The 9,694-nt window shown below is 42.0% G+C and overlaps 1 protein-coding gene across 2 annotated transcripts in view; it reads right to left on the bottom strand.

Moving 5' to 3' along the window:
- Positions 1-6,782: 6,782 nt before the first annotated feature.
- Positions 6,783-9,694, bottom strand: part of corin (corin, serine peptidase) — a 38,988-nt gene continuing 36,076 nt past the window's right edge. For both annotated transcript variants that reach the window (XM_033984068.2, XM_055229191.1), the window contains exons 21-24: positions 9,048-9,210; positions 8,582-8,690; positions 8,180-8,313; positions 6,783-7,002 (exon numbers count right to left, since the gene is read on the bottom strand). In XM_033984068.2, coding sequence (XP_033839959.2) covers positions 6,820-7,002; positions 8,180-8,313; positions 8,582-8,690; positions 9,048-9,210 — 589 coding nt within the window. In that variant the 3' untranslated portion in view covers positions 6,783-6,819. The remainder of the gene's footprint in view (positions 7,003-8,179; positions 8,314-8,581; positions 8,691-9,047; positions 9,211-9,694) is intronic.

Here is a 9,694-nt window from a genome sequence, read left to right as displayed (position 1 = left end):
GATCGATTTTAGACCTTTGAATTGACCAAAGGAAGACCTGGTTGAATCCTGGTTGAATCCTGGTTGAATCCTGGTTGAATCCTGGTTAAGTCCTGGTTGAGTCCTGGTTGAGTCCTGGTTGAATCCTGGTTGAGTCCTGCTTAAGACCCGGTTGAGTCCTGACTGAGTCCAGACTGGGACAGGAGCTGGTTTTATGTGGACCTGACACAGAATCTAATGACAGGCTGTAGTCCAGGTTTTTGTCCCGGACTGAACATGACATTATGAGGATTAGGACTCGCAAAGGGACAGACGACACAAGCGCCTCATGGCAAAAGGGTTGCTGGTTCAATTCCCCGGACAGTGCTGGACATTTGTACATTGAGTTTGCATGTTCTCCAGCTTTCGGCACCAACAAATAACGTATTAAAAATGGTTTATTATGCAAAAGAGATGATTTTACGGTTCTACCATGTCTTTTTTTTAGCTTTTTACCGTATTATAACGTTGTTTCCTCATCAAAAAACACGTCTGAAGAGGTTTTTAATGTCATCTATGCAGGTTTGAGTAATTTAGCGATCTCTCTCACGCCCTTTTCGACCCGTCCTCACAGTTAGCATCTGCAAATTAACTTTAAATGCACGCTCCCTTCTCGGTTAAAGAAACACTATGTAACTTTTCAGGTTGGGGCAGGGTTCTCTCCACTACCTGCTCGTCTCCATGGAGATGTGACCGCTTTGCTTTGCCTGTAATGTTCCACGGTATAGCTTTGATCTGTTTATCTTGTAACATTTTTAATTGCAAAAAATTACCTTCAAAAATGTGCATTCGTGCTGTCAGCGGGCTCGCCTCTCCACAGATCTGACCTGTAACTTCGCCTGTAACGTATTGCGGAACATTCCAGGTAAAGCAGTAGCATGTAGTAGAGACAAGCAGGTGGCAAACCCTTCACCGGAAAAGTTACGTAAGTGGAACTTTTAAGTACTACAGGAATATAAGTACATTTTGAAATCAGATTACTTCTGTTTGCCGGTGTCTTACTCAGGCTGTGTGTACTAGTACTACGGGATTACTGTAATTATTGTTATTACTGCTTAGACACAGTAATAATAAAGGCCAGCAGCTCACGCGTCATTTATCCCAGGGACAGTGAACGCACCGCGCCCAAACCTGCTATTTAATACATCACCTATACGCACATGTACAGGTGTAGTGTCCCCGTCCACGCACACGTACAGGTGTAGTGTCCCCGTCCACGCACACGTACAGGTGTAGTGTCCCCGTCCACGCACATGTACAGGTGTAGTGTCCCCGTCCACGCACACGTACAGGTGTAGTGTCCCCGTCCACACACATGTACAGGTGTAGTGTCCCCGTCCACGCACATGTACAGGTGTAGTGTCCCCGTCCACGCACATGTACAGGTGTAGTGTCCCCGTCCACATACACGCACATGTACAGGTGTAGTGTCCCCGTCCACGCACATGTACAGGTGTAGTGTCCCCGTCCACATACACGCACATGTACAGGTGTAGTGTCCCCGTCCACGCACATGTACAGGTGTAGTGTCCCCGTCCACATACACGCACATGTACAGGTGTAGTGTCCCCGTCCACGCACACGTACAGGTGTAGTGTCCCCGTCCACGCACATGTACAGGTGTAGTGTCCCCGTCCCTGTCCACGCTCATGTACAGGTGTAGTGTCCCCGTCCACGTACAGGTGTAGTGTCCCCGTCCACGTACAGGTGTAGTGTCCCCGTCCACGTACAGGTGTAGTGTCCCCGTCCACGCACAGGTGTAGTGTCCCCGTCCACGCACACGTGTAGTGTCCCCGTCCACGCACATGTACAGGTGTAGTGTCCCCGTCCACGCACACGTACAGGTGTAGTGTCCCCGTCCACGCACACGTACAGGTGTAGTGTCCCCGTCCACGCACACGTACAGGTGTAGTGTCCCCGTCCACGTACAGGTGTAGTGTCCCCGTCCACGCACATGTACAGGTGTAGTGTCCCCGTCCCTGTCCACGCACATGTACAGGTGTAGTGTCCCCGTCCCTGTCCACGCTCATGTACAGGTGCAGTGTCCCTGTCCACACACATGTCCAGATGCAGTGTCCCCGTCCACATACTTCCTGTTTGGACCGTTGCAGCTAGCATGTTAGCTATGTCCGTTTATATAATGATCTATGGTCCACATTATTTTTGCAATTTCAGGATTTCTTAAAAAACGCCAAAAACATAATATTCAAATACAAGTGAATGTTTTAATATAATAAAGCAGACAGCCATAGTCACATAATCACATAGATTTATTTATTTATTTATTCTCACACAGAGAGACATTCGCTCAGCCTCAAAGCGTCACATACAAACAGCAGTAGAAAAATACTTTTAAAAAACCACACACTTTTCACTTTACAACACAGCACAGGAATGTAGGAGCAGCGCCGGCACTCTGAGCAAACGGGTTAGATAGGTAATAGTCCCGCTTCAGTCCCGCTTCAGTCCCACTTCGGTCCCGTTTAAGTCCCGTTTAAGTCCTGTTTAAGTCTTGGTTCAGATCAGGCACTACCAGCTGAGCTAACAGGCCCCATTGGTTTACATGGGGGAGGCTAATGCTACACTAAAGTGACACCATTCAAAAGCTCGTGTAAAATGTTTTGGTCGACATATACATTTCAAGATATTTTTTTAACAAATATTTAAAACACAAAAATGAAATAAAAAAAAGTACATTTGAAAAGAAAGCCAAAGAACGTAGATCACAATCTTTTAAAAACAAAAGTAACAACAACAAGAAGCAACTTTTTAAGAAGAACAGCAAAAACAAAAACCTTTTAAGAAGAAGTACTTGGCTTTTCAAATCTTTAAAGAGGAGGTATTTTATTTTACTTCTGTGGGGTATTAACTGTAACATATAACATATTTAGATCACCGTGTTTCATTTTATTGTTTTAAAAATGTTATATTTGTCCAAAAACGACATCGTGCATCTCATGAATGAAACTACTGCACATCGCAACAGGTTTGTGAAGTTGTAGTGTACAGTTTTGCATCTTCTTTTTGTATATTTATTGTTTATAATTGCCGTGTGGGAGCCTGGGTGATGTAAGCTTGTGGGCGGAGCATCTAAAACCTCTTCAGACATGTTTTTGATGAGGGAACAACGTTATAACTCGGTAGAAAGCTAAACAAAAATCGATTTTAACCTCACTGGAGTAGACGTACAGTAATAATGAAAAAAAAATCCAATGTATCCACCTCTTTTCAGTTAAAAAGCCGCACTTCTAGCCCGTGTCTTCTTACTCTATCGTCCAGCTTGACACGTGGTCGCTGGTTCGAAACATTTCAGGCTAAACGTGAGTCGTGTTCACAGCCTCTCGTCACAATGTGCTTAAATACACGACAAAAATCAACAAAATCATCATCATCATCAGCAGCAGTGTATTCAACAGTGTCTCCGAAAGGTAAAACTGACCGTGCCCAGCCCACCGGCGCTGCACAACAAGCAAAAAAGAACAATCTGACAGAAAAACCTCACACCAAAACATGTGCACAGACAGCACAGGCACTAGAGAGTGAAGCATCATGGGAGTCGCAGTCCAGCTAAGCAAAAAAACGTCCAGTAATGGTTTAGTCGAAGTTAAAGCTACACTATGTACATTTTTTTGGAGGGTCTGCCATCTGATTGTCTCCATAGAGGCACGTTAAATGGTAAATGTTTGTCTGCTCATCCAAGCCTACGATTGTTCTCTTTGTTTTGGGTCTGAGGATAGAGATTAAAAAAAAAAAAAGGTAGATGGTAAACACTGGTATTTTTGTATAGCACTTTTCAACTTACTTACTTACTTAAAGCACTTTATTTCAAGGAATCACACACACATTCATACAAAAGTGTACACAGACGCTGGGATGAGCTGGGTTAAGTGTCTTGCCCAAGCGCACAACAACAGCATTCATCAGATATAGTTGCTTTCGCTATAATATTCCAGTTTGGCAGCATTAATCTTATCTTTCGCCATGGAGAAAAGCAGGTTATAACACCTCAGATCTGTGTTTTTTAAAAATTTTTTTAATTTAGTTTAATTTAATTTAATTCTGTTCAATTTTATTTTATTCAATTGTATTTATTTGTATTTATTTTCATTTTTATTTTATTTTATTTTATTTTATTTTATTTTATTTTATTTTATTTTATTTTATTTTATTTTAATTTAATTTAATTTAATTTAATTTAATTTAATTTAATTTAATTTAATTTAATTTAATTTAATTTAATTTAATTTAATTTAATTTAATTTAATTTAATTTAATTTTTTATTTTATGTATTTCGAGCGCACACACCAGGCACACCCAAAGCACATCTCACAGATTTGTTCCTCTACAATCTCAAAAAGTAGCGGGAAGAAGAAAACTTAGAGAGAAAAAAGTCCCACCCCCGTCTTCCATTTGAACATAAATTAAATACTTTGTTTAAACGTCCTATTCCTCCGTAGATGCGACTCTGCTCACTGTAAAAAAGGAGGTTCAAGGTATTTTTGAGCAATAAAAACACCTCTGCACGATCACGGTGTTACATTACATTGATAAAATCTCCATGGAGACAAAACAGGTGGCAAAACCTTCATCAGAAAAGTTACACAGTGCTGGTTAATAGATCGGCTTTTGTTGTGACTTGGTTTCGTTCTGGTTTAGAGTTTGTTTAATCCAGTTTAATCTACACAGCCGAGTTTAGACCCAGAGTTCGACCTGTTTTAGTCCCGTTCCTGCTTGTTTGGACGCTCAGAACAGGAAGAACAAAACAGGAAGTTCAAAACAAGTCCAAAAATGGATTAAAGTGAGTCAAAATCACACCGGTCGCATTGAATCGTGCGTCAAACAAGGAACTAAACCTCGGTAATGAGATCTGGAATATTAAAGAAGTGAACCTAGTCTGAAGGTCTTGGTTTAAACTTGGGTTTGGTTTTAGGGGATATTCCATCAAAGTCGCTAAACAAGTCCAGATTTATCCTGAAATCCTGAGCACAAACTTGATCCATCTCCAGATTAAGCCTCAATGGATCTACGGAGCAACGATATCAGTGAAAACGGGCTCAAAGTCTGATGTTTTTTATGATCTGACTGAACGAGAGGAGCCAGAGCGCACACGGACAACAGTTTGATTTGGAACACGGAACTTTTCCACTTATTCTGATCCAAGGAGTGAGAAAAAAGTCATTTTGAATCTGTTCTGAGACTGGATTTAACACAGATGAGGAAGAACATGTGCTAGAACTTTTGATTTAACTGTTCCTATAGATCACATGTGTCAAACTGCAGGCCCGCGGGTCAAATCTGGCCCTCCACATCATTTAATTTGGCCCTCGACAGAGTAAATTAAAAGGTGTGATGGTCTTAAAATGGGACAATAAGAAATAATATCGTTTATCATGATCAAAAGGGTCGACAATAATCATACTCGGGACATTTTATATAATTGTGATAATCGCCAACAAAAATAATTGGCGTTGTATCATCAGAACATGCAAAAAAAACACAAAAAAAACGAGTTATCCACAAGGAAGTAAACGAGGGGGGAGAAAGATGTCTCTTGTCCCGGGTTTCGGGGCCCAGAATTGGACTCTCTTCCTATTAATTTGTATTAAAGGGGGGCCCCATGTCAGATTTCTTGCCCCGGGCCCTCAAATTTCAGTTGACGGCCCTGCTCATCCAGAATATTCTCCGCTAGATCGTAGTTGTTTTCACCGATAACAAAGTACAAGACTATACCAGCTCTTAAAACATGATTTCATAAGATTAAAATGATAATTATTCATATCCGTAACATTTTAAACTGTCAGAAACTTAATTATCGTGATGTAATCGTTAATCCACATTTCAAAATCGTCTCATGCCTAAAATACTCTTTATTAGCCTCGTACTGATCAGGTTTGTACTCAGGTGCTTGTTACTACGGCAACTCTGGTTTGTGACTTTGACTGAACAGAACTGAGGATTTGACAAGGCTGGATTGTCCAAATAAACCAGACTGTGGCTTTAGCTCGCTCCATGGAACATCCTCTTAGTCTGAGTTTAGTCCTGGTTTATGTGAAACAGCAGATGGAAACATGGAGTCATCTGCAGCTTAAAGAAAGTAAAGTCTTATTCTTTAGATCCACTTTTGTAATATTAGTCCTGCTTCAGTCTTGTTTCAGTTCAGCTTCAGTCTGGATTTAGTCTTAGTTCACTTTTAGTTCAGTCCTCGTTTAGTCCTGGTTTAATTCTTGCTTATCCCTGGTTTAGTCTTGATTCAGTCTTAGTTCAGTTCTTCTTCAGTCCTGGTTTAGTCCTGGTTCAGTCCAGGTTTAGTCCTGGTCTAGTCCTGGTCTAGTCCTGGTTTAGTCCTGGTTTAGTCCTGGTTTAGTCCTGGTTTACTCCTGGTCTAGTCCTGGTCTAGTCCTGGTCTAGTCCTGGCTTAGTCCTGGTCTAGTCCTGGTCTAGTCCTGGTCTAGTCCTGGTCCAGTTCTGGTCCAGTCCTGGTCTATCCCCGGTCCAGTCCTGGTTTAGTCCTGGTCTAGTCCTGGTCTAGTCCTGGTCCAGTCCTGGTCTCGTCCTGGTCTAGTCCTGGTCCAGTCCTGGTCTAGTCCTGGTCCAGTCCTGGTCCAGTCCTGGTCTCGTCCTGGTCTAGTCCTGGTCCAGTCCTGGTCCAGTCCTGGTCCCGTCCTGGTCTAGTCCTGGTCTCGTCCTGGTCCAGTCCTGATCCAGTCCTGGTCTCCTCCTGGTCTAGTCCTGGTCCAGTCCTGGTCTCGTCCTGGTCCAGTCCTGGTCTAGTCCTGGTCCAGTCCTGGTCTAGTCCTGGTCTAGTCCTTTATAAACGTGTGTATATAGATTTGTCGTTGGATCCATTGGGTGAAGTGGGTGACGTTGCTGTAAACTCCAGGACCCAGAACTTTACTGAAACAGACTGAGCCCCAAGAGGTGAGTCCGAACAAGGTCCAGCGTCCAGAGGGGTCCTCACACACCAGAGGACCCCCGCTGTCCCCCTGTGAGACAAACACAACCGTTAAGACAAGACCAAGACCAAGACAAGACCAAGACAAGACCAAGACAAGACCAAGACAAGACCAAGACAAGACCAGGTTTAGAGCTGAAACATGAGACCAGACTCAACTAAACATCTTGGAGTATTTATCAATTGTAAAGACGCACTGTGTAACTTTTCTGGTGGACGGCTTGCAACCTGCTGGACTCTGAAGATGTTTTTTTTATATCGTCTGGCTAATCTTGACTTGCTTTTACTATCAAAAATGGGCGTCTCCATAGATCTGACCTGTAACTTGACGGCCTGATGGGATTACCTGCTTGTTTCATGGAAGATAGATAAGTTTAATGCCATATTGTGGAGCATTCCAGGTAAAACTATTAACAAAAGCGGGTGGCGGACCTCGCACCAGAAAAGTTAAACAGTGAACCTTCAAACTAGGACTTTCACAGACGTTTTTGTTCTTCAGTTTCGCTCAAAACGGTAGAATTTTACGGAAAAGTTCAAACTAAAACAAAGAAAAAACATATTGTGCTTGTGTCTTGCTCTGTAGTTATAATCTGTGACACTCGTGGATTATTAAGTCATAATTTACACATTTTAAATCGCAAATTTCATCTCAATTTACTTAATAAATAAAAGAAACTAGTCTAGTAGTTGTTTTTTGTGTTAGAAAACTGCGGAGTCGCCGTAAACGTCACCGCAACAAAGAGCCGTGTAGCTGTTGGCGCCCCCCTGTGGACGCCTGCACATCACACTAGCAAACAGCCTTTTTTTTTTATTTTTTTTTTTTATTTATACCAAAATGACTACGCAGCGCTGCAGAATCTTACGCGTATCACCGATTAAAAAAATAAAAATAAAAATTGGAGAACAAAGTAAGTACGTTGAAGTGGGCGTGTCCCAGTGGAGGTGAAAACGGGAATTTATCAACAAAATGGCGATTAAAGATAGTAAAATATAAATGAATCGCTCCAAAAACAACTAAAACATGATTAAAAGTTGATTTAATTTAACATCTGTGCGTGTTTTCTTATTTCTGAATGGACAGTTTAGTTTCCATATAAGATTCATTCCTTCTCCCTCAAGAATAAAACTTTTTATTTTGTTTTATTTTATGATTAATTCAACTAAAGAACAAGACCACGCTTTAGTTTCACTGCTGGTTTAGTTCTTACCATACAGGAGTCCACGGTGCCTGCGTCATATCCAGCGCAAAGCATTCTGGGAGTGATAGTTTTGGAGTCAAAGTAGGACTGACACTGGGACATAGAGATGATCCGCACTGCCCCCTCCTGGAGCTTAAAGGGCACTGCAGCACACAAGAACATGATGATTATTTACTTGTGTGAGACTGACAATGAGAAACAGTCCTGGTAAAGACTTTATTACCATCAAAAATAGTACTTTTAGTTATTTACCAACCACCTCTGATTTAAAACATTTATTTATATATTTTTTTTTACTTTTAATTTAAATTTTGCAAACCATCAGAACAACAACTTTGATATTATCCTTTACGCAAACTCTTACCCGACACGTAGCTAAGATAACAAACACAAAACGATAACGGCACTTACTGCGGTTCCCCATGTGACCCCATCCCGTGATGTAACAGTACGAGTCAGGTGACGGGAGCTGGCCAATCGCGGGCAAGCACACAGGACGCACGAACGCAGTCTCCTCCACCTGGAAACATCACACAGAAGAGCCACTAGTTTGACCTCTGCGCGGACTGGTCTTGATTAAGTCCTGGTTTAGGAAAGTTCTATCATGGTCCTGGTCGTGCCTTGGTTTCGGGATGTTTAAAGCAACACTGCGTAACTTTCTGGAGGTGGTATGTCACCTGCATGAGTCCATGGGAAAGAAAAGTAAAGTCATATGTCAGAACTTACCCACAGCTGCGTTTCATGACATTCTGTGCAATATTATGGCAGATGGACCTCAAACCAAATATATGTCGGGTTTATGGAGATGCAAGCCCTCTCAGCCCTTGTTTAGTCCTGGTTTAGTCCTGGTTTAGTCCTGGTTCAGTCCTGGTCTTACCTCGGTCTCCAGTTGCACCACGCTGATGTCGTAGTCCACCACGGCCCTGTTGTACCTCGGGTGGACTACGATGGTCCGGACTCCTCTGGTCTGGCTCAGGATCCCGGGATGGTCCAGGTTATTCAGGCCCAGGACCACCTTCCACAGCTCTGCACTCTCTCGTCTGACACACAGGGGGCGCAAACACAAAACGTTAGAGCTAGATTTCTACTATAATTACTATTCTACGACTAAGAGGAGGTATTTGACTTCTATGAGGTATTAAAGAGGAGTATTTTACTTCTATGGGGTATTAAAGAGGAGGTATTTACTTCTATGGGGTATTAAAGAGGAGGTATTTTACTTCTATGGGGTATTAAAGAGGAGGTATTTACTTCTATGGGGTATTAAAGAGGAGGTATTTTACTTCTATGGGGTATTAAAGAGGAGGTATTTACTTCTATGGGGTATTAAAGAGGAGGTATTTTACTTCTATGGGGTATTAAAGAGGGGTATTTTACTTCTATGGGGTATTAAAGAGGAGGTATTTACTTCTATGGGGTATTAAAGAGGGGTATTTTACTTCTATGGGGTATTAAAGAGGAGGTATTTACTTCTATGGGGTATTAAAGAGGAGGTATTTTACTTCTATGGGATATTAAAGAGGA

Source organism: Periophthalmus magnuspinnatus, chromosome 18 (genome assembly GCF_009829125.3).
Source record: "Periophthalmus magnuspinnatus isolate fPerMag1 chromosome 18, fPerMag1.2.pri, whole genome shotgun sequence".
Lineage (NCBI taxonomy): Eukaryota > Metazoa > Chordata > Actinopteri > Gobiiformes > Gobiidae > Periophthalmus > Periophthalmus magnuspinnatus.
The sequence above is the reverse complement of the archived record's forward strand: the minus strand, read 5'-3'. Positions and strand labels throughout refer to the sequence as shown.